We start from the raw sequence: 27,286 nt of genomic DNA, 5'->3' as shown, positions 1-27,286 counted from the left end.
ACAACTTCATAATAATTCAACCGCTTACGAATGATTGAAGCGATTCCTTCAAAACAAGCCAACACACACGCCATAATGATATTTACGGATTGCTTCCAAACGTAGCAATATGACATCACAGGGAAAAAGAAAACTCCCGAGCGACCAGGACGCTCTCTGTTTATGATTCTTCTTAGTACTTTATTGAATTCTTGTAAAAAAAATTCAACACATGTCTCAACGAAACACAGCTGTCACTACATTTCACGATGCCCATGCTCCGTGGACAATTCCGTGGCCGACAAAAATCGCAACTGCGCGCACTTCTAGTCGGGTACGCTCCTGTAACAAGCTTGCCATCTGCACCTGCTGCAGTGCAAAGAGCTCTCAGCGGAACGCTGTGCTATGGCTGAGAGAGTGGACTCGCATCCGGGAGGACCTGGATTCAAATTGACGTCCCATCACCCAGATTTAAGTTTTGTCGCCGTTTCCCAAAATTTACGAAGGCAAATAGTTGTTTCGGAAGAACACGGCCAATTCATTTCCTTTCCACATCTTTCCCCGACCCGAGTGGAAATGAAACCATCTTCCTTCCGTACGACGGATTTGTGCCCAAAGTTTTCATGCTGTTGCGACAGTGCATTGTATAAAACATACGCACATTTTGTTCATAATTCATTTCTTGAATAAAAACGACTTACTTTTTGATTCACCTCCGTATTTGCAGTGATAGTTGGTTCGATAATGTTGGAGTATAGTTTATTACATTATATTTTAGTTGAGTTTCTTAATTTTATTAAATTTTTGCTGGTGCCCGAGTGCTGGTTCCCAATCGCCTTAAAGGTGTGTGTGTGTGTGGGGGGGGGGGGGGGGGGGGAGGACCCGTGCAAAATCTCATTTCATTTTTACTTTACCTGTAATCGTGGCTCTCTTGTAGTTCTATTTCTGATTTCCTTCTTCTTTTACGCTGAAGACCGTCGTGACGGCTTTCGACCTCCCTTCGCTGGACATTATATGCAAAATTTCGTCCCACAATCTACGTAAAGCCATACCTAGGAGCATGCCAGTTACACTAAATCTGTTGCGTTGGACTTTTCAGTACTCGTCGTTAGTCCTCGACCGCCTTTACTGCTGTCGTCACGAAAGGCAGAATAAGTCCAGCACTTAGTCATCTTTCTTGACAGTTAATAAATTAACCTTATTGTGTTTCGTACGCTTTAACTGGGATTCTGGTAAATCTCAGAAGTTTGGTGCCCTGCAAAATTCCGTTGTCTTTCCCACGCATGCAGTTCTCTAGCATTCTTTACACCGCATAATGTACACTGAGATACTGAAACCTCGCAAGCCATCGGGATCCAGCGACAAGAGCTTCATACGGAGAGCGAAACTCATTCTACACGGCGTAAAACGATGTGAGTTAAATAATATATTCTATGGGAGATCCCGAAATTATACTACCTCGATGAAGGTATACTTGTCTCCCCTACAGGACGCCTGGGAATCAAAAACGGATCCCAACAGAATCTTTCAACCCGAACAAAATATAATCTCGTAACATTACTTCTAAGAAAAGGTACATGCAAATAAATTTCTCATCAGAACAGAGGCGACTGCAAATACACAGTTTCCTATAATCAACTGTTACAGTCATAGTCACTAAGTGTCATCCACACCTAGAAACGAAATGTTGACTTCGGTAATTAAATTTAAACTGCGGATTGAATCATAATGTAGCTCCATTTAAATCATGCGATATGAAATTCCGTATCCCGTGGATCTATCTGCACGCACTTCTTTTTATACAGTTGCTTCCATCAGGTACTAACAAACCTAATGTTAAATAAAATACACAAACTAAGTAGTAATGTGAAAGTAAGTTATTGTTATGGGTGGAAGCATTTATTCCCTGCGTAGCAACGTCAACTAACTCCACAAACACACAAAATAGCATAATGTAACATAATAACGTATTATTTCACGTTAAGGGACCTTCCATGTTCCTAAGAGTCAATTTCCGTTGCTGTATTAGTAAGTACTCTTTCTGTCAACACAAATCATTTTTGTAGTAATATTTTATCTACATGGTCACTCTGCAGTTCACAATCGAGTGCTTGGCAGAGGATTCATTGGACCACCTTCAAGCAAATTCTCTACCGTTCCACTGTCGAACAGCGCGCGGGAAAAACGAACACTTACATCTTAATTTCTCTTATTTCATTGTGATAATCATTCCTTCCTATGCAGGTGTTCGCCAAAAAAATATTTTCAGACTCTGGGGAGGAAGTTGGTGAATGAAATTTTATGAGAAGATCCTGCCGCGACGAAAAACGTCTTTGTTCAAATTATTGCCACCGGTATTCACGTATACATTTTCTTAACACCAGATGCAAGCAACTGATTACAAATGAAGCATCTGAAGATAGATCCAAACGATCTGAAATGTCAAAGTGTATAATTTAAGTAAAGTTATTTTGTGACTGGAAGCGGAATTTATACGTACGTACATTACAAGCTTGGTCACGATATGATTTCTCATTATGTTACAGAGGTGGGTGTGTGTGGGGGGTGGGGGGGTGGGTGTTCACAATTCGTTGTTGGTGCCCTCCAATATACCTTGCCGTCACAACCCGCATTAACGAGCTACGAAAGCTTAAGTTTTAAAAAATAACGTACTACTATTGAATTAAAACACTTCATAGAAATAGTTTACATCAGTGGTTCAAACATCAATCAGTATAATGTCTGCGAAATTACAGTTTAAATAAATACAACATGTGAAAAGTATTTATCCAATAATTTAAGAACTATGTGTGACATCGCACTGTTTGAGGAATTTTAACAACAATAAACTTTCACATCTTCACAATTTGCACGACAGAAAACTGAAGTGTACATTCACTGTTGTTATTTCACTATGCTCTATAATTGAGAACCGAAGTCTTCAGACTATGGCTATGCAAGCATATATTCTGTCCTTTTCACCAACTTTCGGGAAAGTCAGTCTTCCAGTATTTTTTTTTTCTTAGTGGAGGATGTTGGCCCCTTCCTGTGATTTGTCCGTTCCATTTGTGGATTCATGGGGTTGGCAGCAGGTATCGTCATCCAGTTAATTGACGCGGTTTCTTGGCTGGAATGATTTCTACAGCCAGTCAGGCCGAAAACCAATTCACATGGGCTAATACTCAGAAATGCAACTAAACATTTTCCTGTTTTCAACGAAGCTTGTAATTTCTCATCTTCGTTATCATAATACTGTGTTCTCCGAAAGTTACCAATAAAATTTGTAAATTAATATCGATAAACTTGTAAATTCTTTTAGCAAATTGCTTTTTGGGGGGAGGGGGGAGGAGGAGGGTAATGATCCCCTTAAGCCAATCCCGTCCCCCTTCCCCTTGGAACCGCGCTTAGGGTAACGCGCACGGATTGCATACTTCGCTGTAAATATTTTCTTCGTAAATTATGTAAAATTGTAAGCAGTTTGAAGTAGTTAATCCGGAAGAAAATAGCAAGGCGTATTTTTGGACAACAATAATTGTGACCAGCACGTCACTTCCGGGATTTGGGGAGATACGCCGGAACGGCAGACTTGATTACGAGAAAACTTTCGCACTCTCACAGTTGGAGTACAAAAATTCCGTCCCGTGGAATGGGGGGGGGGGGGGGGAGGGGGAGATATGGCGACACGAAGGGCATCTGATCACCCTTAATGACAACTCCAGTAATTAACATGCCGACCCCGTGAAGTTAAAGGATGAGGAGGAAAAAGAAAAAGAATGCTAGTGTGCAGATTGTAGACTAGGATGAGATAAAAGTGCGGGTCACCTTCTCGTCGAGCGCTTTGTGGTGCTCGAAGAGGCTCTTGAGCGCCTTGAGCACCTCGACCTCGCTGGAGACGCCGGACTGCGCCGCCGCCTGGCGCTTCACCACCGTCATCCTCAGCGAGCGCTCGTGCCGCGACACCAGGCACTCCAGGTGCTCCAGCAGCAGCTGCAACACCCAAACACCACCACACTCTACCACTGTTGGCTCAAATGGCTCTGAGCACTATGGGACTTAACATCGGAGGTCATCAGTCCCCTAGAACTTAGAACTACTTAAACCTAACTAACCTAAGGACATCACACACATCCATGCCCGAGGCAGGATTCGAACCTGTGACCGTAGAAGTCGCGCGGTTCCGGACTGTAGCGCCTAGAACCGCTTGTCTACCACTGTTGCTTCATCCTCAACGGCAATAACTTTAACGTATTGCGCATAAATACCCATTACTGTTCGACATCACTAATGGTGATAAAACATTGGAAACAATAACAACTGAAAAATACTTACGAGTAACAATCCGGAGCAACAATGACCACATAAAATGTAGGAAAAGCATAGGCCAGACAAATTCACTGGAATAATCTTACGGAATCTACTTAACAAGGGGCCAATAAAATATTGGTTCGATCTGTCCTCTACTACAGCTCGTAAGCCTGCCGCACTGACCAGCTATGACTAAGAGGAGAGAGAGAATATCCTTCGTCGTGGGTTTGCTTCGTAAGCGCGAGAGCGTTACGAAGTTATCAAATTTCAGGGACAGACGCTACGAGAGACGCCTTATGTACCACGGGAAAGCAGACCTCCGGAAGAGGAAGACAGCATATTGCTTCCTACCACATACATCTCGCGAAATCACCAAGGCGAGAATATCAGAGGAATTATAGCACATACTTCGTTCTTCGCGCCTATCATTCGCAGATGGAAGAGGAAGAGGGGAAGTGGTAGTGATACCACAAGTACTTACACTACAGCTCTTAATATAGCTTGAGGTGCGACATGAAGATGTAAATCATCGGACAGTTTCCTTATTGGTGAAAACTGCCAATTTCTTCTATAGTTCTTGCGCAGTCTTTACATGTAAAGAACAAACGCGACATCAAAATTAAGCTTCCCTAACTGATAATGAAAAGAAGTCGTTTGATAAAGTAACAAAATTATAATATATGTGTGTGGCTATTACCGCTTCTGCCACACTAAGAAAGAAAGAGCCGTAAGGTACTGCTGGCTGGGAGACCGCCAGAGGGATGTCCAGACGCCTACTCAGAAACGGTTTTTAAGGTTGAAAAACAAGCACAGTGTCTTTGTTCTATTGATGCGAAGGAAAAACACGAATAAAAAAGGATTCTTCCACAGTTCGCAATGGCTCCTTCCCTTGCACTGTGAGTCTTGTCTTAAGCGTATCTGTTCAGTGTAGCTGGCTGTAATGTTCGTGTGTATAGTGTGGCGACATTTGTGTGTTGTAGGATGACGAGATGGAAACTGTCCAACCAGGTGTCGGCACACCGCCTACTCCTCTCAAATAGTACCAGGCTGCCGAGCTGGACGTCCCCACACAATAGGCGGATCACCATCGGCAGTCGACGTGCCCTTATCCCGTGAGATACTGCTGACAAGGGAACCTCCCCATCGCACCCCCCTCAGATTTAGTTATAAGTTGGCACAGTGGATAGGCCTTGAAAAACTGAACATATATCAATCGAGAAAATAGGAAGAAGTTGTGTGGAACAATGAAAAAAATTAGTAAAATATACAAACTGAGTAGTCCATACACATGATAGGCAACATCAAGGAGAGTGTGAGCTCAGGAGCGCCGTGGTCCCGTGGTTAGCGTGAGTAGCTGCAGAACGAGAGTTCCTTGGTTCAAGTCTTCCCTCGACCGAAAATTTTACTTTCTTTATTTTCGTAAAGTTATGATCTGTCCGTTCGTTCACTGACGTCTCTGTTCACTGCAATAAGTTTAGTGTCTGTGTTTTGAGACCGCACCGCAAAACCGTGCGATTAGTAGACGAAAGGACGTGCCTCTCCAATGGGAACCGAAAACATTTGATCGCAAGGTCATAGGTCAACCGATTACTCCACGGGAAAATACGTCTGATATATTCTATACGACACTGGTGACGGCATGTGCGTCACATGACAGGAATATGTTGTCGACCCACCTAACTTGTACACTTGGCGAATGGGTAAAAAGATTCTTCTACCTTGCCCGATTTAGGTTTCCTTGTGGATGTGGTAATCACTCCCAAAAAAGTGATGAAAACATAAGGGTTTGTCACATAAACTGAAAATAAAAAATTAAACTTTTCACTCGAGGGAAGACTTGAACCTAGGACCTCTCGTTCCGTAGCTACTCTCGCTAACGACGGGACCACGGCGCTCCTTGACTCCCAGTGTCCTTGATGTTGCCTATCTTCGCATGGACTACTCAGTTTGTATATTTTACTAATTTTTTTCATTGTTCCACACAACTTCTTCTTGTTTTCTCGATTGATCTGTGTTCAGTTTTTCAAGGCCTATCCACTGTGCCAACTTATAACTAAATCTGAGGGGGGTGCGATGGGGAGGTCCCCTTGAGAGGTATGAAATTCAACACAGGATACTAAAGCAACGTCTGCTTATCAGGCAACTGTCACGCCATCACGTCCACGTCGCCCCCCGCCCCCCCTCCATGCCAAAAAATTCTGGCGATGAAAATTTCTTCCGGAACCAGGATTCTACCTGGTTACTTTAGACTCTTCACTACGGCACAGTCTACGGAGGCGGGTTCTTTCAGACAGCAAGTTTATTAGTAACAGTGTTTACATTCGCCGAAAAATCTTTCGTGCTACCAGGAAATCCAGAACCAGCTTCTTTCCTATCTCCAGTCGATTAAGAGACTTCACAAACCTAAGCATGAAAATTTGATACAAGTGGCAGTTGTTATAGTGAACATCGAATATTTATTATCTTATCCCAGCTGGGCGGGGAACACTGCGATTGTGGTTAAATGTAGCGGTTGATTTGCATACAAATTTCTAACAGTCGCTTTATAACTTTCTTCAAACAATTTTATTCGGCCATTTCGGCCATTAGACAGTACGCTTAATTTCAGATAGTAACGAAACGTACATGCGAATACCTTCTATGTCTGGCTACTCACTGGCACTGTGACACTGGCGCTTGCTTCCATAACAAACCAAATAACATCGCTATACTTGATTGGTATACAAAATGCAGAATCAATATACATTGAGCTGACAAAAGTCATGGGATAGCGATAAGGCACATGGCGGTAGTATCGCGTACGCAAGGTAGGAAAGGGCAGTGCACTGGTGGAGCTGTCATTTGTGGTCTGGTGATTCATTTGAAAAGGTTTCCGACGTGATTATGGCCGCACGACGGGAATTAACACACTTTGAACGCGGAATTGTAGTTGGAGCTAGACGCATTGGGCATTTCATTTCGGAAATCTTTAGGGAATTCAATATCCAGACCTCCACAGTGTGCCGAGAATACCAAATTTCAGGCATTACCTCTCACCACGGACAACGTAGTGGGGCGAAGGCCTTCATTTAACGACCGAGAGCAGCGGCGTTTGCGCAAAATTGTCAGTGCTAACACACAAGCAACACTGCGTGAAATAACCGCAGAGATCAATGTCGGACGTACGACGAACGTATCCGTTGCGAAAGTGCGGCGAAATTTGGCGTTAATGCGCTATGGCTGCAGACGACTGACGCGAGTGCCTTTGCTAAGCACGACATCGCCTGCAGCGCCTCTCCTGGGCTCGTGGCCACATCGGTTGGATCCTAGATTACTAGAAAACGTGACCTAGTCCGACGAGTCTTCATTTTGTTGGTAAGATCTGATGGTAAGGTTAGAGTGTGGCGCACATCCCACAAAGCCACGGACCCAAGTTGTCAACATGGCACTGTGCAATCTGGTGGTGGCTCCATTATGGTATGGGCCGAGTTTACATGGACTGGGTGGGTCCTCTGGCTCAGCTGAATCGATCATGGACTGGAAATGGTTATGTTCAGCTACTTGAAAACCATCTGCAGCCATTCATGGACATCATGTTCCCAAACAACGATAGAATTTTTATGGAAGACAGTGCGCCATGTCACTGGTCCACAGTTTAAGACATGCACAGAAAAACGGGCAAACCCTCAAAGGTAAAAGCTTATAGATAATCCTAATGTGATATTTAGGGATGAGACCAAAGTCAATTTTGATAGTTCCCGTACCCAGCAACAGATGGCAACATGCATCTCTGAGGTTTTACATTTGAGGGGTAGCCCTTTTTCTCGCTCATGTCTTCATTTGTTCGCGATTGGTCTGAAGAACATTCTGGACAATCCCAGCGAATGATTTGGCCACCCAGATCACACAACGTGAATCCCATCAAACATTTATGGGACATAATCTAGAAGTCAGTTCGTGCACAACATCCCACACTGGCAACGTTTTCGCACGTCTATAGACGCAGCATGACTCAAGATTTCTGCAGGGGACTTCCAACGACTTTTGAGTCCATGCCACGTCGAGTTGCTGCATTAAGCCTGGCAAAAGGAGGTCTAGTTCTATATTAGGAGACATCCGAAAGCTTTTGTCACCTCAGTGTAAACACAATTACTCTGCTGTAATGTTCAGTTGCACTTCAAAATACTTTCGTATACTGATCTGGTCTGCTCCTGGAACGCCCCAAAGCCAAAACACACACACACACACACACACACACACACACACACACACACACACACACACACACACAAAACACTTGGTAACAATTTTTCATTCCGCTGCGTTGTTTAGCGAAACGTCTACCCGATAATTAAATGCAGTAATTTTTTTCTGATCAAAACTTGAAAACACGAACTCACCCCATCTTTTCGCCCGCGATTTCCGTATTTTGGGAGCTTTGAAGAAAGACATTGGCGGACGTCGATTTGCTTCGCACGAAGAGGAGCACGCCTCGGCTCAGTAATTGTTCCATTGGCAACAGCAAACATTTTTCCATGTATGAATTGACCGTCTGGTCTCACAATCGAATGAACGTATTAACAGCTATGCCGATTACTTTTGAAATAATAAATGGCGTACTTACTTTTTTTTCCGTCTGTCTCGTTTTCATTTGACCACCCCTTATATGTATTCGTTCTTTCAATCGAGATCACTCTTTAATGTTTTAGTTGCCTAAGATATGCGTTCATTCTTCTGAATGAAACCAGTCTGCAGTACTTTCGTTAGCTGAACTGAAGCAGTAGTATACAACCGGTGTACAAATACCCCCCCCCCCCCCCCCAAGAGTAGCCCGAGCCCCGGATGTTCATGAAGAGATACAGGGGGTACGACAAAGCTAAAATCACCATTGTAAAATGTGAATGGTCTCAGAAAATAAAGAAAACAAGAGCTACATACAGAATACCTTTACTGGCCTTCACAGCAACCACCAGTAACTACAACACGCTTCTGACATCGGTTGTAAAAGCGGTTGGAAACAGTCAGCAAACGCTTCTTGTGGAATCTCTCGAAGCAACATGGTCTCGCGCTGTTGGATATCCACATCAATACAGGAGACGAGACCTGGTGCTGGCAATACGATCTGGTAACAAAGCGAAAGTCAATGGCATGGCCTTCATCGTCTTCCCCGCCTCAAAAAAAAAGTCGGCTGACAAAATCCATGACTACGACGACTTGATCACCTTTTTCGACAGCAAGGGCTTCAGCCATTATGGATTTCTGCCTGAGAGAGGAGAAGACGACGAACATTATGCCACTGACTGTTGCTTGGTCTCCGGATCGCACAGGTAGCACCAGGTCTCATTTCCTCTAATGATGCAGATATCCAACAACGCGTGACCCCGACGCTTCGATCGAGTGCACAAGAGGTGTTTGCTGACAGTGTCCAACAACAGTTTCACAGCCGATGTCAGAAGTGTGTTGTAGCTAATGGTGATTATTTTGAAGGCCAGTAAAAATATTTTGTTTGTAATTCGTGTTTTCTTTATTTTCTGAGACCATTCACTGACCTTTTCAAACACTTCCTGTATATATTCATTTAATTGTGCACGGAATACATTAATTCTTATCATTTAAAACTGATTAAAATTTTGCTGTATATTATATTATTCCAGATGCAATAAAGAAGTAACTTATTACAGAAAAGATGTGCTGATGTCCACTGATTAAAAATCATTTGCATCTAGCCCTAAGGCACATATTCAGGTACTTATTTATGTGATAGGTAAATGTATTATGCTAAAATTACGTTACCGGCTACATACGTAAAAATCGTAGCCATGCATAAAAACATGTTTACGTTTTAAATTCTTTGAAAAATAGCAAGTACAGTATTTCACGGGCGTGAAAAATCACTTTTCACATTCACACGTTGGTTGCTCTAAGCCTGTCTCTAGCCATCACTGCAAACGTTGTGTAACCGCGTTCGTACACATCTGGGCCGCTGGGAGCGGTAACTAGAGTAGCCTGATTCCCAGCGCATTCAATTCTGAGCAGAAAGATTCTATCGTTTTGGCCCTGTTAAATCATTACTGTTGACTGCAATCTGCCATCGTCTGTCATCACTGTTATTGCCGTTCCAAGATTTGTTTTTTATTGAGTACCAATAGGCAGCTTTTACTCTAGTTTTTCGTCCATGTTATGAACAGGCGTTCACTTATAGTGTGTTTTCGGTCAAAATGGGGAAATGCGCAGTGGCATGGGAATCGAAGAAATCCAATGTCTGGATAAAAAGTGATCCTCTAGATAAATCTAATGCGGTATACAGTACCTGCGAGGATGATTCATATTCTGAAGTTGTATTAACTAAAGAAATTTGAAGAAAATTAACGAATGACTGCAAACATTTCTCACGAAAAAAAAACTGTTTCCGAAAAATGACAGTATATACTTAAAAATCAAGTGACTGTATCATCAAGTAATTAATATATTGTCATTTTCTTTCCGTTCACGTCACCTCAGTAATCACCGAAAGAGAATTACCAGCGATAGGTGCAAAGCAGCGGGAAGAGAGAGACAAAGCTTCGATAAATTTAAATCAAAATAATTGCTCATTTATTTAGAAATAATTTTATACTGTTGCGCCATTTATCAACCCTTTAAAACAAACAAAAATGCAATAAGTTCGAAAAACTCGAATTTAAATAAATAAATACATAAATTTTGAAATATTTCAATTTTAGAAAAGTATTTTTCATTCATTTGTCACTGAAATAAGGTAAGTATTTGACTTAAAAAAAGTTGGCGACCCTAGCCATCGTTCAAAAATAACCGAAAAGGCTGAAAAAGTAGGTAATGTAAGTGAAATCACTCAAACCTGGAGACAGAGAGAAAGTATTCGTAGAGCAGACGTGACCGCAGCGACTAGTTTCACACCACTAAAGAAAACCGACTGAACGAGAACCCAATGACGCCAATCGGTTGTTAAAAGCAAGTCGATTGTCCCATTACTAGCCGCCGCAGCAGAGGTAGGCACAGCACTGCCGTATCCACTGCAAACCTCCCGATGCAGTTAAGTTTCTTAGTCAGACTCGGGACTCATAAATGCTGATACGTGGACAGTGCATATAACAGCAGTAAAACGTGTCCATGGAGTAACAAGTAAATGCGGAAGAAAAGACTACATGAAAATATGGGTTGTCTGCCGAAGTTCTCTAGCAAGTATTCAGGAAAAATCTTCCAACTAAACAGATACCAGTCAGAAGGGTTTACACGCAGATAGATGAAGACTTCAGAGGAAAACCATGTAGCAAGGGAAAGCTCATACCTAGTACTGATAAATTGTCAATATGTTTAAGGTACCTAATTAAAATGTGTTCTTATCTCAATATTTATTACAGCTAAATGTAAGCAGTCCCATACGAACATTTATGGAGAAGCGATAAAGAAGAACAGGGACAGAAGAAAACTTGTGCAGCCTTGCCACTGGCACCATACCTGGCTGCGCTTCAACCTGCGCACTTATTCTGCAGGTGCCACGCTTTTGCCTCCTCCCGCTCTAGGCTACAGCTGGCCACCTAGAATAACATCTGTCTAGTGATACCCGGGCAGAAATTTGCTCTGAGCAATATATGTTTCTGTCGCGCACGTACTATAGAGGTTATGGTGTGATGTGTATGGTTATTCCCAATGGTTCAATAAATTTACTCACCAATTTTAAGTTTCACTGCTTGATATCTCATACTTCGCTATAATTTTTGTAACATATGTTTCAAGACTGTATGCATACTGCAGTATATTTTACTTGGCTTGTAGTAACCGGCGGCCGAACACTTCCAGTGTTAAGTCACCTCAAAGAAGGCGGAGTGGGGTGTGTTTCAGAACAACCTCTTGCCCTTGAGGTGGGAAACTGCTCCTAAAAGGCGAATAAATCAGCAATGATCAACGGCATTAGAGTGCAGAAGGCAATGGAAACCACTGAATTAAAGATACAAATGTGTATCCACAGGAAATACGGTCTGTAACTGAAAAGTGTCATTATAAGGAGAACCGACAGCTCCTGGGTTCGTGATCTTGTCGTCGTGGATGAAGATTCGAGTGACCGTAGCGTAAGTCAGATGGTTAAAAGTGAGATACAACCCATGCAGTTAAAAACTGTAGCTGGTCACTGAAGCATACACGAAGAAGAGCCACATAGTCAGTACAACTAAAATGGGGCGAGGAACTAAAATGGGATGAGAAGATGGAGTGTATACGGACTTACGTCAATTAGCTTAGACAAATAAAATACATACTCAAAATAATTAATGATGCAAAGCAGAGGTAGAAAGTACCAGGAGGTGCTCTCGCTACATCGGCCTGACACCGAACGTTAAAACGCATTAAATTTTATTATTAAATCCACCTTCCCTCAGGGAAAGTATGACCTCGTCCGCAGGTATTTGTGGTATGGAGATAGACAGATTAATGGCTCGTCTCAGATCAGCCAGCAGGGCATATACTGCGAGAATGTGGGCTATCGTGAGATGACTGTCCCTCTGCAATTAGGGGAGTCATCTTGGCGCAAAAAGAACTCGTGGGAGTGGCCGATATGTAGTCAGCACCTTGGTGGTCCCCTTGATTGCTCTCAGCCTGTCGAGGGTCGTGGTAGCCTGCCATTCCATAGCTCAGGTTTTTAAAACTTTATGTCGCTGCTGCAGTCTCAAGTCTGTGCCCAGAATTCGACGTTCAACTTCGTCTCCCTGGTTGCTTCTTTAGCTAATTTGTCGGCAAGTTAATTTAGCACACAATACCCACGTGGCTCGATGTCCATATGACTTCTATTGTCATTCCGAAGCTGTGGAGATCAGCAAACAGGTCTTGGATTTTAGCGCCCGTAAGATCTTTGAGGTAGAACAGATGCCTTGGAAGTAGTTCATGATGTCGCTACAAACCAGGAAGTCCTTCGTCGCAAAAGTTTTAATGAACTGCACAGTCCGTAATATGGCGAACAACTCTGCAGAGTATACACTCCATACACTCGGCAGAGAATATTTCTCACGCCTCCATTCGCGTGGAAACGCAAAACCGTCAGTCACTGACTTGCGATCCGTCTAGAACCATGTAGAATTTGGGTGCTCATGGAGAAACGAACGGGATAGGCACGTGAGAATAGACGCCTTCAGGCCACAGAAGATGTCTATCTGAATCATAGGATAGGATACACACCACGCGGGAAGGGGTTGGCTTGTTGAGAGGGAACCATGTCCAGTTGGAGGAGGAGGCCGTTGGAGGTCCTTTCATCTAGCCCCCAGTCGTAACCCACCTGGTCTACTCATTTTTATTCGTTAACAGCCTGAACTGTTGATTATGAAACATGTATGGGCAGGGATCTCACAGACTGTGAAAGCTTAGTTGCTGGTGTCTGGCCCTGAGTGGTGGGACACCACCTCCCACCAGCTGGCTGTCTACATGGCTCATATGCAAAGCACCAGTTGCTAACCGCATACCACTGTGACGGACAGGGTCTAAAAAGCTCAATAATGATCGTGCTGCCGACACATAAGCAACACAGTCATTGTCCAGGAGGAATAAAATCAAAGGTTTGTAAAATAGCAGAATCACCACATGGTCTGCGTCCAATAGTTCAGGTATAAATGTCACAAGCAGAAGATGAAGAGACAGAGACAGTATATAAAGATACTGAACGGGTAATTCATTACTTGAAAGGAGATGATGAGCTAATAACCATGGAGAATTGGTACGCAGGCATAGGGAAGTAAGAGAAAGAAAAGTAATGGGAGAATATAGGCTTGGTAAAAGGACGAGAGAGGATAATGGCAATAAATTGTAGAAATTAATATCAAATACACCGTTCAAAAATCACAAGAGGAGGAAGTGCGGGTGGAACAGGGCTGGAGGTACGAGAAGATTCCAGATGGATGACACCATTGTTAGACAGAAGTTTCCAAAACAGATACTGGATTGTAAGGCTGGGGGAGCAGATTCAGTATCGGATCACAATTTAGTAATGATGAGAAGAAGCACTGTACAGAGAAGTGAGATACTGAAGTAATGAGAAATGGTGAGCTGCGGTTGAAATTCTCTGAGGCTATAGATACTGCGATAACTAATACCACTGTAGGCAGTACGGTTGAAGAGCAATGGACATCTCTAAAAAAGACAATCTCAGAAGTTGGCCAGACAAATAAAGCTATAGCAGAAGATATACCTCAACTGATCCACAAAAGAAGGAAGTACATAAATATTCAGGGAAATACAGGAATACAACAAAAATATAAGTCACTCAGGAATGAAATAAACAGAAAATTGCGTGGAAGCAAAGGCGAAATAGCGGCAGGAATAACGTGAAGAAATAAAAATAAAAAAAAAAAAGACGTGGTCGTCGGAAGGACCGACTCAGTACATAGAAAAGTCAAAACAATTTCGGTGAAATTAAAAGCACAAGTATTAAGAACAGAGTCTAAAGCAGATAGGCGAAAAAAGTACATTCAAGGTTTCTATGAGGGGGAAGTCATATCTGATGGCGTGACTGAGGAAGAAATGGGAGTCGATGTTGAAGACAGAGGTGATCCAGTATTAGTGTCACAGTTTAATTTAGCTTTTGAAGACTGGCGATGAAATAAGTTAGAGGGATAGATAACATTCCTTCGGAATTACTGCAGGAAGTGACAACCAAGTGACTGTTCACGTTGGTGTGTAGAATTTATGAGTCTTGAGAAATAACATAAAACTTTCGGAAAAATATCATCAACTCAATCTCGGCGATAGCAAGGGCAGATATGTGCGATAACTACTTATATATACAAAATGCTGACAAGAATAATATACAGAAGAATGGCAAAGAAAACTGAGTATCTGTTAGATTTCAGAAAGTAAGGGCAACAATGAAGCAGCACTGGTGTTCAGCTTAATATTGGAAGCAAGACTGAAGAACAATCAAGAAACGTTCATGGGAGTTGTCTACCTGGAAATGTAAATTGGGCACGTTGTTCGAAATTCTGAGACAAATAGCTGTAAACCATAGGGAAAGATAATGTACAACTGAAGAAACAATGACGATTAAAATAAAGGTTCAAGCGTGGGACTAAAATTCAGGGTGAAAGGATATCAGTGATAACATTCTCTGCCGGCCCGGGTGGCCGAGCGGTTCTAGGCGCTACAGTCTGGAACCGCGCAACCGCTACGGTCGCAGGTTCGAATCCTGCCTCGGGCATGGATGTGTGTGATGTCCTTAGGTTAGTTAGGTATAAGTAGTTCTAAGTTCTAGAGGACTGATGACCTCAGAAGTTGAGTCCCATAGTGCTCAGAGCTATTTGAACCATTTTTGATAACATTCTCTGATGACACTGCTATCCTCCGTGAAAATGAATTTCAGGGCATGTTAAATGGAACCAATACTGTAATGAGTACAGAGTTAGGATTCAGAGTAAACCGAAGAAAGACGAAAGTAATGACTAATGAGTAGTAGAAACGAGATCAGCGACAAACTTGACATTAAAATTGGGGACCTCAAAATGCACCAAGCTAATGAATTCTGGTATCTTGGAAGCAAAGACAGTGATGATGGACGGAGCATAAAAAGATTATCATAGGCAAAGACGGCATTCCTGCCCAAGAGAAGTCGGCTAGTACAAACATCGGTCTTAATCTGGGAAAAAATTACGGAGAACGGACGTCTGCAGCTCCGCATTGAATGAAGGAATAACTTCTATAGTGCTATAGGAAGCTGTAGATGATAAAAAGTTTAGGGGAAGACCGAAATTAACTACGTCTAATAATTGAGGCCATAGGGTGCACGTGCTGTCCTGAGATGGCGCATCGCATCGATGACTGATGACTTTAAATCTGCATATATTTGTCCATATTGAAAATACCATAACAAGTGCGCGAACCTCGTATCAGCAGCTGAAGACAAAAAATGTTTCTTGTATCGTGTGGCCAAGGTTTCCTCGATTCGTGCAATGCAGCAGTAGTGTTACCAGGTCAACATTTTTGTTGCTTTAACAGTGGCAATCACGATGCTCGTTTCCCGTGTAAATGAGTCAGAATTCATAGAAAAGCAGAGCACTTTATCTCTATTAGGATATCCAGAGCTGCTAACAAAACTGAGCGTCTCCGGTAAGGGAGCAATTATTTATTTATTTATTTATTTATTTATTTATTATTAGCGAATGTCCCCACTGGAGAAGGATAAGCAGGTGATTTTCAATCTTTCTTAAGGTTTTCTTATTTTCCCAATATTTCTTCATTTTCTCCCCGAGGGCCTTCTTTCTTTCTTTCTTCGGTCGACTTTGGTCGGTATGGTTTTGGACCCATCTCTGGAATAAACTTCCACTTGTCGATTTTGCTTCTGAATGTATCCCTGTCTGATGTGTTTGTTACGTAAATTTTTGCTTTTGTCAAATCCTTCCTAACTTCAGTTACCCAAGGTATTGATGCTTTAAGTGATGTAACATAGTCCAACAGACGTTTAGTTAGTCGTTTCCAGATAGTCCGTATAGGTGTCCTTAGAACTTCATTCGTCTCTTTCTGACGTCAATTTCGATGTCTCATACTTTTTCTGTTATCTCGATGGTTTAAGTGTGTATCGTGGTCCCAGATTTTTTCTAATAATCTTTCTCTCTACATTCTTGCTTTCTTGTAAATCTAGTTTTCGATTCAATGAGTGTGTTTCAATTGCATATGTGACTGTCTGTCTGATTACTGTGTTGTAGTGTCTGATTTTAATGCATTCTGACAGACATTTTTTGTTATACAAATTTGAAACAAGTGCAGACGCTTTCTTGAGTTTCTTCAATCTGTTTTTTGTGCTATTTTTTCAAGTCCTGTTGGTTCAATAATTTCTAGTTCGATTGGCTCCCGAAAGTTTTGTTTTCTTTATTCCATTTCCCGTTCTTTCATTACTTTATCTAAAACTATGTTGTGTAATAGTAGTGAGATCCCATCTCCTTTTCTTACTCCTGTTTTAGCTAAGAATGGTTCCGAAATTTCACCTATGAATTTAATTTTTGATTTGGTCTCTGACAGTGTTTATTCCATCAGTTTTTCGAATTTTGGTGTCGAGTCCGCGTTCTCCTAGAATACTACTTAGAGACTGTCTGTCTATAAAATCGTATGCTTTTTTAAAAATCAACAAATGTGCAGACTATTGGTTTCGACCTGATTGCTTTAATTTTTAAAATAGTAATAGTAGTAGTAGGTCTGTTCTGAGCATGATCTATTAGGTCGAAAGCCGGCTTGGTAATCTGAAATTGTATGTTCTAGCTGTTCTTGTGCTCTCTTTAGAAGACACACGTATAAAATTTTGTAAGTGACCGGCAAAAGTGAAATGCCTCTGTAGTTGTTTACATCTGCTCTCTCTCCCTTTTGTGCAAAGGGTGAATTAGTGCACATTTCCAATCCTCTGGAATTTTGTCTGTCTGTCAAATTTCTTGGATGATTTGAGTGATTTATTAAGGAATTTGGACCAAGGTTCTTAATTCTACAATTCCATATTCTCCCGATGACTTATTATTTTTGAGCTTCTTAATGTGACTACAAATTTAATGTGACTACAAATTTCTTCTTGAGCCGGCGGTAGTAAAGTTTCATTCGTGTGTTCTGGTTGTAATCTGGGAAATATGGTACTTGGTTGTGAGCAATTTGGAAGTTGTGAGAAATATTTAGCTACTTCTTGACAATTTTCTTTGTTAGTTAGTGCCAATTTTCCATTTTGTTTCCTGGAACAGAGGTTTCGTAGAGTATATCCTTTGATACTTTTTGTAAAGGTAGTGTGTTTTGTGGTTCCGAAAGTCTTCTTCAATTGAGTTTAGTTGTTCATTAAGATATTTTCTTTTAGTTTGGCTAAGTATTTTAGCTGTCTGCTTTCTGACTTCGAATAATTTCTCTTGTGTGGTTTCTGATTTGCCACAATTATTGTTTAAGAAGGCTCGCTGTCTCTCTTCTATTGAATTCCACCATGGGTGCTTGAATTTTTTCTTTAATGGGATAAGTTCTCTTGTTTTCCGCGTAATTTTCGTTTGGAAATCTCTCCAGTTGTTTGTAGGTTGGTTTTCCCATATTTATGTAATTTCTGATTCTTGGAATTTTTCAAATCAAATTTGGGAATTAGCGTTTTCCTTCGGCATTTTCTCTTCGTTATAATTTAATTTTGACGCAGACTCTGTATTTGCCCCTCTGCGGACTTGTACGTCGTGTACTTCTTTGTGGAAATGATAGGAGATCGCGCCATGGTCTATTCGAAATTCATCTAGCTGAAGGATCGGGCATGGGCACGTTTTTTTGCTTCTTATAGTTCTTTCGAAGTGAAGCAATTATAAATAATAATGTGGCAGATGACTTAGTACTGACGTTTGGCGCCGTGCAGGGGCGACGCAGCCAGTAGGCCAGTGGGCGGGTATTTGCATCGACTTCATTAGCAGCAAGCGGGGCCTCATCACGCGCAAACGCTGAGTGCTCTGCAGCTGCCTGCGCGCCTTGCTCGCCTCACAATCACCGCTGCAACTCCTCACCGCCCGATCCCGAGCCACCCTAAATGTCACCATTTCTAAATCACCTCCAACAACCCGTATCAGTCCAATATCTAGGCACGAATAATCGTACGTTTATTGTTCGGGAGCTTTTCTCATTGTTTCTATTCACATCCGTGTCAACGAAGCGCTGAATTCTGCCTTCCATCCTCCACTGACACAAAAACCGTACGACTATACAATTATTCGGCTGTAAACCGCAGTACAGCTGTTGACAGTGCGCTTCTCTTATTTCGAGCCAATGTTAGCACTAACGTCATGGCTATCTCATCATTGATTTCCTACAGTTTCCTGCGCCTTCATCGTAGTAATGTGTGAAATGCGCGCTTTATATGTCCAGTATTACACTCAGGTGACAAAAGTCATCGGATAACCAATAATAACGTGTGGATCTACTTTTACCCGGCGTAGTGCAGCAACTCTACGTTTCATGGACTCAACAAGTCGCAGTAAGTCCCATGCAGAAATCCTGAATCGTGCTTCCTCTAAAACCAACCGTAATTGTGAAACTGTTGCCTGTGCAGGATATTGTGCACGACCAGACCTGGCGATTATGTCCCTTAGACGTTCGATGGGATTCAAATAGTGCAATCTGGGTGGTCGATCATACGCTCGAATGATCGAGAATGTTCTTAAAATGAATCGCGAACAACTGTGGCCCAGAGACATGGAGCATTGTCATCCATAAAAGATCCATCGTTGTTTGGAAACATGAGGTCCATGAATGGCTGCAAATGGTCTCCAAGAAGCCTAACATCGAGAGGACCCTGTCCCTTCCATGTAAGCATAGCCCACACCATTATGGAGCCACCAACAGCTTGCACATTGCCTTGTTGACAACTTGGGTCCATGGATTCGTGGGGTCAGCGCCACACCCGAACCCTACCCTCAGCTCTTACGAACTGAAATCGGGACTCATCTGACCAGGACACGGTTTTCCTGTCGCCTAAGGTTCAGTCGATATGCTCACGAGCCCAGGAGAGGCGATGCAGGCGATGTCGTGCTGTTAGCAAAGGCATTCGCGTCAGTCGTCTGCTGCCATAGGTCCGCAGCTCGTGGTCGTGCGGTAGCGTTCTCGCTTCCCGCGTCCGGGTTCGATTCCCGGCGGGGTCAGGGATTTTCTCTGCCTCGTGATGACTGGGTGTTGTGTGATGTCCTTAGGTTAGTTAGGTTTAAGTCGTTCTAAGTTCTAGGGGACTGATGATCATAGATGTTAAGTCCCATAGTGCTCAGAGCCATTTGAACCATTTTTTTGCTGCTATAGCCAAATTTCGCAACACTGTCGTAACGGTTACGTTCGTCGTACGTCCCACATTGATTTCTGCGGTTATTTCTCGCAGTGCTGCTTTTCCGTTAGCACTGACTACTCTGCGCAAACGCCGCTGCTCTTCCCTAACGATTTCCGAAATGGAATGTTCCATGCATCAAGCTCCAACTACAATTCCGCGTTCAAAGTGTGTTAATTCCCGTCGTGCGGCCATAATCACCTTTCACATGAATCACCTAAGTACAACTGACAACGCCGCCAGTGCACAGCCCTTTTATACCTTGTCTACGCGTTACTACCGCCATCTGTATATGTGCACATCGCCTTCCTACGACTTTTGTCACCACAGTATTTTTAAATTGCCTGTAATCGCAAACATATAACACCTAATGTACACAAGAAGCCAGGGCATGATTGCATGTGAAAGCATTAATTCTTCGCTGAAGTTAAATCTGTTCACAAGCAGCATTTTTCTTATATCTTTCAAGGAGTAAGGCGGGCTATTTATGCTCCGATCCGTTATAGAAATCGGTTGTTTTCTGAGCAGGACTCAGGGCTTCCCAACTGGAGATATTTGGGAGGCGATTTCCAGTTCCGGCATTTGCATTATAACCAAGTAAAACGTGCCTAAAGCCGTGGTTGGAACCATAGGACTAGACAACAATATGGGGACCCAGTATGTCTGTCTGTATATACATGGGGAAAAAAAGTCGATTGTTTGCTCGACACATACAGCAGCGCATGTGAGTGGGCTAAATTGTCAAATCAATAACGTGATCAGCACCAGGAGAGAAAGAAAGGCGTGGAAATAGAAATGCTGGAGTTAAGGAAATACAGCTGTATTAATAAACGTTACCACATAATTCAATTCAGTTTCGCACCGCCACCAACTGAACGAAATTATGGCTTACGGACTATAGCACCACTTTTTGTGACGAGATTCAGGACTTATTAGCAAACAAAAATCAACACTTTGGACTTAAAAGAACGAAATCGTCAGATGCAAAAGCAACTTTGAAAGTATTCGTTAATTTGCAGCGGCAGAAATGTATAGCGAAACGCACGAAGGCCAACTATTACTGAAATGAACAGCAGGGCACCCTCAACGTAAATAAATGCGGCATGATGTGCATGAATAGGAGGAAACACACCTTACATCTTCCAACTACACTGTTAGCTGTCAATCACTGGGAACAGTAACAACGGTGAGATCATTACGAGCGTCCGCCAGGAGCAACGAAAGGTATAATGAGTACAGAAAACTAATTGTAAGAATAGCAGATGTCAGGTTGAAATTCACTGGAAGACGGCAAAGGAACTGTAATTCATCCACAAAAGAAGACACAGAGTCTTGAGTAGAGAGAGAGAGAGAGAGAGAGAGAGAGAGAGAGAGAGAGAGGGGGGGGGAGGGGAGGGGGGAGGGAGCGCGAGTGGTATTAAAAGTATCGTCCGCCATTCTTCGTAAGGGGCCTTGCGGAGTATTAGATGCAGATGAAGATTATTTCCGAAGTGCACGTGAATATTTAATACGATGTACGTCCTGCTAAGTACAGGCGCTGACGTAAATGCATAAATGTACTGGAACGGTATTAACAGGAAAGCGGCTTCCGTGAAACGCGTTATTAGCCGACAGAGTGGGGAGTGCTGGCGATGGCAGCTGCCTCACACTATTTCCTGCTGCCGGTGCCGCTTTGGCAGCCAGCAAGCTGATAGCGACGGGAATTTCCGCACGTTCTTCAGAAAAACTCCATAGCAAAAAGTGCTACCTACGGAAAGCGAACGACGACAGCACGCACACTATACAGTTGACGTCTCTCTCTTACATATCTGACATACTCATTACTGCACTCCGATGCAGAAACTGGCCTGAAACGCTAGTTCCAGATATTTCTTTGCATTCAATTTAAATTTATCAAAAAAAACTAACTCCGTCTACAGGCCGCAAGCGACCCATCGGGACCATCCGACCGCCGTATCATCCTCAGGTGAGGATGCGGATAGGAGGGGCATGGGGTCAGCACACCGCTCTCCCGGTCGTTATGACGGTTTTCATTGACCGGAGCCGCTACTATTCGGTCGAGTAGCTCCTCAATTGGCATCACGAGGCTGAGTGCACCCCGAAAAATGGCAACAGCACGTGGCGGCGGGATGGTGACCCATCCAAGCGCCGGCCACGCCCGACAGCGCTTAACTTCGGTGATCTCACGGGAACCGGTGTATCCACTGTGGCAAGGCCGTTGCCTAAATTTATCAAAAGGAAAGACAAACTATTTCTTTTTGTCTCGTTAATGTGTGGTGGTGATCGACAATTCCAGAGTGGAAGAGTTGGCTCCAAATAATAAAATAATAATAATAATATTTGTTAGAGTTTCAAAGCAGTAGCACAGTAGTAAATCTGAATTCTGAACGATATTCTTTTTATGTTAGATCAGAGTGTGCAGTATCGCGTTTATTAAATTCCGACTACGAACAGCCTCTGGAATTATATTTCAAGATAATGTTTTCAACAGCTGTAGCCTAACACCAGTAACTTCTGGCGTCGTTATGTGACCGAAAACGAAACGTTGAACGTCCGTTACGACACCGACGCAAAACTGCAGTTACAATGGTGTACCGTCAGAGGAGAAACTGCGTCGAAAAGAGATAAAGCCGGTTTTTTCATACATAAAATGATGGCGACAAGTTTCCGAAATCCTCCCTCAGGGGATTATGACTGATTACCTGGAGAAAATTAGACAGGGACTAGGTCTTGCGATTCTCTATGTCCTATTGTTGCTGATGCACTCTGAAAGTGACGAAGTAACTCTCTCACTTAATATCGTTTATGAGCCGCTTCTATACCAAGGCAAGTGAAAAACAGTAAGATTAGTGCACAAAAATAAATATAAGGCTGATGCACCTCGACAACGCCCTACATCTCATGACTACCGTTGCCACCGAAAAAGTACAAGAGATAGACTTACGAACAACCAGCTCAAAAAAGTTGTGTACCACCTGTATGTCTCCAAACATTTGTGGGATTCCAAAGGAGCACAAATTGGAAGAACAAGTCTTACGAAATAAAAAATTTCAATGTGGAACAGAAATTAAACACTATCCAAAAGTAAGGCAGTTTATTAACAGTGCACCTCTGTGCAGCTGGTTACCATGTTGTTCCACATACAACTTGTTGACTCCTCCTTGGCATGCTGTCCGAAGCTGGTCGGGACGCTGCTGCTCAAACCTGTCCCACAAATCGACGACAGCCCTTCCTGAACTAACACAATGTGTGAGCAAAGTTAAGACGAGGGCGCACTCTAAGTTTTACTCACTCTAGCACAAGTCTACGGATACTGCAGGTTCATTCCTGCGTCCTATAGGAAGATGTTCACGTGGTTGGCAAGGTATGATCGTGTATTATCGTTCGAAAGACCAACTCATCGCTGAAATGTTGACTGTAAGGCAGGACAATATGTTGGAGGATTCTGCTCTAATACTGCAAAAGCCTCGAATGACCCCAAATAGCCATGAGAGCCAACTGACATCCAAACATCATACCAGCCCATGACATGACTGGCACACCTTCCCCCTTCAGACATTTCCTGTACTAGTCGTTGAAGAAAACCCGACGCCACTGCCAGATTCTATTGCAGGTGTTCCCTTCCCCATCTTCTTAGAGAACCACGCATCTAGAAGGTTTGTACTGTCATTTATATATCTGTTTATTGTATGGTGTCTACAGAGGTAATAAATTTCATACGTTTTCAAATATAAAGCATTTACGTACTAAGAATCCCACAGCATCGGCAAAAACGGCATTACAATAAATAAAATTTAAAGGATACTGAATGTTTAATGATGATTAAGTTATTTCGTTTTCAGATAGCACTTCATTTTTCAATGTGTACGATGTCCAGTGAGTTCAGCTATTCAATTGCTTCAGCTGTCGCTGCCAGAAGATCTACCCAAGTATCCCGGAATTTCTGGTGTGGAAATTCCGTAACTATGTGCTGTATTGTTTCTTTTGAAGCGCCACAGTCGCACTGAGGATTTTCAGCGATTTTCCACTTCAAAAGCATAGCTTTCGTTCTGGCATGCTCTGTTCCGATTCTGTTCACGCGGATCCACGATTTCCGAGGCAAACTCATTCCTGGTAGAGTCTTGGTTGGATCAGTGTAAGCCGCTTAGTTGTGGTTCTCAAACGATACCCATTCTGATCTCCATTGTTCTTCCGAATTATATTTGCGCGGAACGTTGTTCCAAATAAATTTTCTCGTGTAGCTGCTGCCTAAGGTGAGAAGTGGCACTATTCGATAGAATGGATAGCCATGGAAGAAGCGTGGATTTAAGTGTTCCAGATATCAGCCTCATTGCATCATTTAGATATATATCTATCTTCTTAACATGACAGCTCACACACCAGCATTGATCAGCACAAGAATAGAGCACTGCTTGTGGCGCTAAGCGTAGTGTCTTCACGTGTGCTCTCCAGCTTGTTCCACAACTTTTTCTAATCAAGCTATTTTTGGTTTTCAGTTTTTGCTGTGTAGTTCCAAAGTATTTGTTTTAAAGTGAAGGAGCGATTTAAGTATAATCTAAGGGTTTTGGAAACTGACTGTGTTACACGCTTGTAACATAAAAGAATTATGTTAGTTCTCTACGTTCTGTGTGGTTGCTCAGGAGGAAACAGCATACTTCAGCTTCCTGAGGTTTCGGGCGTCCTTGTCATATTTACATACGATATGTAGATCCCTAATGAATATTCACTTCCCTCGCTCATAGTCCTTAGATTCTGTGGTTATCCCCATGTCATTATCCCAACAGAATTCTTCGCAGTTTATATCCGAGACGTCACTTGTATATAGACTGACAACCGCCTATGTTCACCGTCAACGTGCAATAACCACTCACAGACGGCAGGTGGTAGCATTAGCTGTGGTGGGTGTATAGAGCTCGGAAAAAGGTGTAGTCGTTATCGTACTTTGGAAACGGAGCGATTTATCTGACGCCCATAAGGACATGATCACTGGCTTTCGGGCAAAAAGTGGAAGCATTTCCGAAACGGCTATGTTTGTGTACTATTCACGTGCTGCCCTGTTTAAGGGCATAGTGCATGGCTAAATGGCGCTATCCAAGTCCGGCGCTGAGGCAACTGTGGTGCACCACGAGCGATAGATGACGGGGATAAACGACGGCTGCGGATATGCTTGCGGGCGAATAGACGTGCAAGTGTAATGTGCTGCGAATACATAGAAAGATAGATCCCTTATCATTTAGCTACAAAATAGCAGGTCAGCAACTGGAAGCAGTTAATTCCATAAATTACCTGGGAGTACGCATTATGAGTGATTTAAAATAGAATGATCATATAAAGTTGATCGTCGGTAAAGCAGATGCCAGACTGAGATTCATTGGAAGAATCCTAAGGAAATGCAATCCGAAAACAAAGGAAGTAGGTTACAGTACGCTTGTTCGCCCACTGCTTGAATACTACTCAGCAGTGTGGGATCCGTACCAGATAGGGTTGATAGAAGAGATAGAGAAGATCCAAAGGAGAGCAGCGCGCTTCGTTACAGGATCATTTAGTAATCGCGAAAGCGTTACGGAGATGATAGATGAACTCCAGTGGAAGAGTCTGCAGGAGAGACGCTCAGTAGCTCGGTACGAGCTTTTGTTAAAGTTTCGAGAACATACCTTCAGCGAAGAGTCAAGTAGTATATTGCTCCCTCCTACGTATATCTCGCGAAGACACCATGAGGATAAAATCAGAGAGATTAGAGCCCACACAGAAGCATACCGACAATCCTTCTTTCCACGAACAATACGAGACTGGAATAGAAGGGAGAACCGATAGAGGTACTCAAGGTACCCTCCGCCACACACCGTCAGGTGGCTTGCGAAGTATGGATGTAGATGTAAGTGTAGATGTAGAACTGTTTATGACCGTCCAGATGAACCAAGGGGCCACCAACAATGTTTCCTCAATGACCGTTCAGCGAACGTTGCTGCGTATCGGTCTCTGCAGTAGGCGCCTGGTCCATGCACCCATGCTGAATGCTGTTCATCGGCGACGAAGTTTGAAGTTTGCACGCCAATACCGCAACTGACTGGCAACAGTGTCCTTTTCAGATGAATCACATTTTATGCTCCATCGGAAAGATTGCCGTTGGCGTGTATGGCGTGAAACATATGATTGCAAACAAGGAGGGAATAATACGGCCTGTGGGATGTTTTCGTGGCATTCCCTCCGTGATCTCGTCATTCTGGAAGGCAAAATGGATGAACTTGTTTACTAGCATTGTTTTGCCCAACCCCTGTACCTTCTCAGCTATCGACCTTACGGTCTCTTTCCCCAATCTCCAGGCACAGTGGTCAATCTTTGTAACAGTTATCACGTTACAGTGATCCTGTCACTTATTTTTTACCGCTCAGTGGAGCAGTTGGCACTTTGGCCGCTCTGAAGCGCCAACTGGCATTCTTATATCTCTGCCGTTACCTTCGTCCATTGTCCTTCAGACAGCATCGACGAGGCAATCAGAAATGATTCCGATGCAGTGACCCACACCGCTGGACCTACTACCACCTGTTTCTATGGGCTTCTTCCATCAGTAGCTGGTATCATGAGGGACCATAGACATTGGCACAACTACTCAGTACTATGGAAGGGCCCTGCAGCGTCTCAACTGACATCCTGTGCAGATCACACTTATCACTTTTGAGTGACTCCGTGCAAAGGCTCGCTACCTAATTAAATGCAGTAAGAAGGAATGCTCTCCCTTGGGAACATATTCCTCTTCATTCCAGACGTGGACCAATCTCCGTAGTGAACTGGGCCGTCAAAGATCAAACGCTACTGGGACTACTCCCTCATATTTCTACCAGTGCATCGGTTCTTGCTAAACACCTTGCGACCCACTTTGTGACTCTGTCGGTTGTCTCTTCTTACCAAGCTACATTGCTACTGCATAAAATTTAAGGCAGCTCAATATCCTTCACCCCTGCAACGTCGAATTATACAGTGACCCTTTCACTGACTGAGAACTGCTTCAGGCCCTTGACTTGTCACATAGTATGGCCACAGACCCTGATTCGATTGATAATCAGATGATACAAAATCTGAAAGCGGCTCACAGTCTCCATCTACTCAGGGTCTGCAACTGTATTTGGCTATAAGATTCTTTCGCTTCGCAGTGGGGAGAGTCATCATCTCAATTCTTAAACCAGACAAAATCTCAAGGTCTCTCATCAGCTATCAACCGACTAGCCA

General features: G+C 43.0%; 1 protein-coding gene across 1 annotated transcript in view; it reads right to left on the bottom strand.

Annotated features, from left to right (window-relative positions):
- Window positions 1–27,286, bottom strand: part of LOC126249243 (liprin-alpha-1) — a 401,613-nt gene that overhangs the window by 315,619 nt on the left and 58,708 nt on the right. Inside the window, exon 4 of the mRNA XM_049950901.1 lies at window positions 3,802–3,966. Coding sequence (XP_049806858.1) covers window positions 3,802–3,966 — 165 coding nt within the window. The remainder of the gene's footprint in view (window positions 1–3,801; window positions 3,967–27,286) is intronic.

Source organism: Schistocerca nitens, chromosome 3 (genome assembly GCF_023898315.1).
Source record: "Schistocerca nitens isolate TAMUIC-IGC-003100 chromosome 3, iqSchNite1.1, whole genome shotgun sequence".
Lineage (NCBI taxonomy): Eukaryota > Metazoa > Arthropoda > Insecta > Orthoptera > Acrididae > Schistocerca > Schistocerca nitens.
Note: the sequence above shows the minus strand (reverse complement) of the source record. Positions and strands in the feature narration are given on the sequence as shown.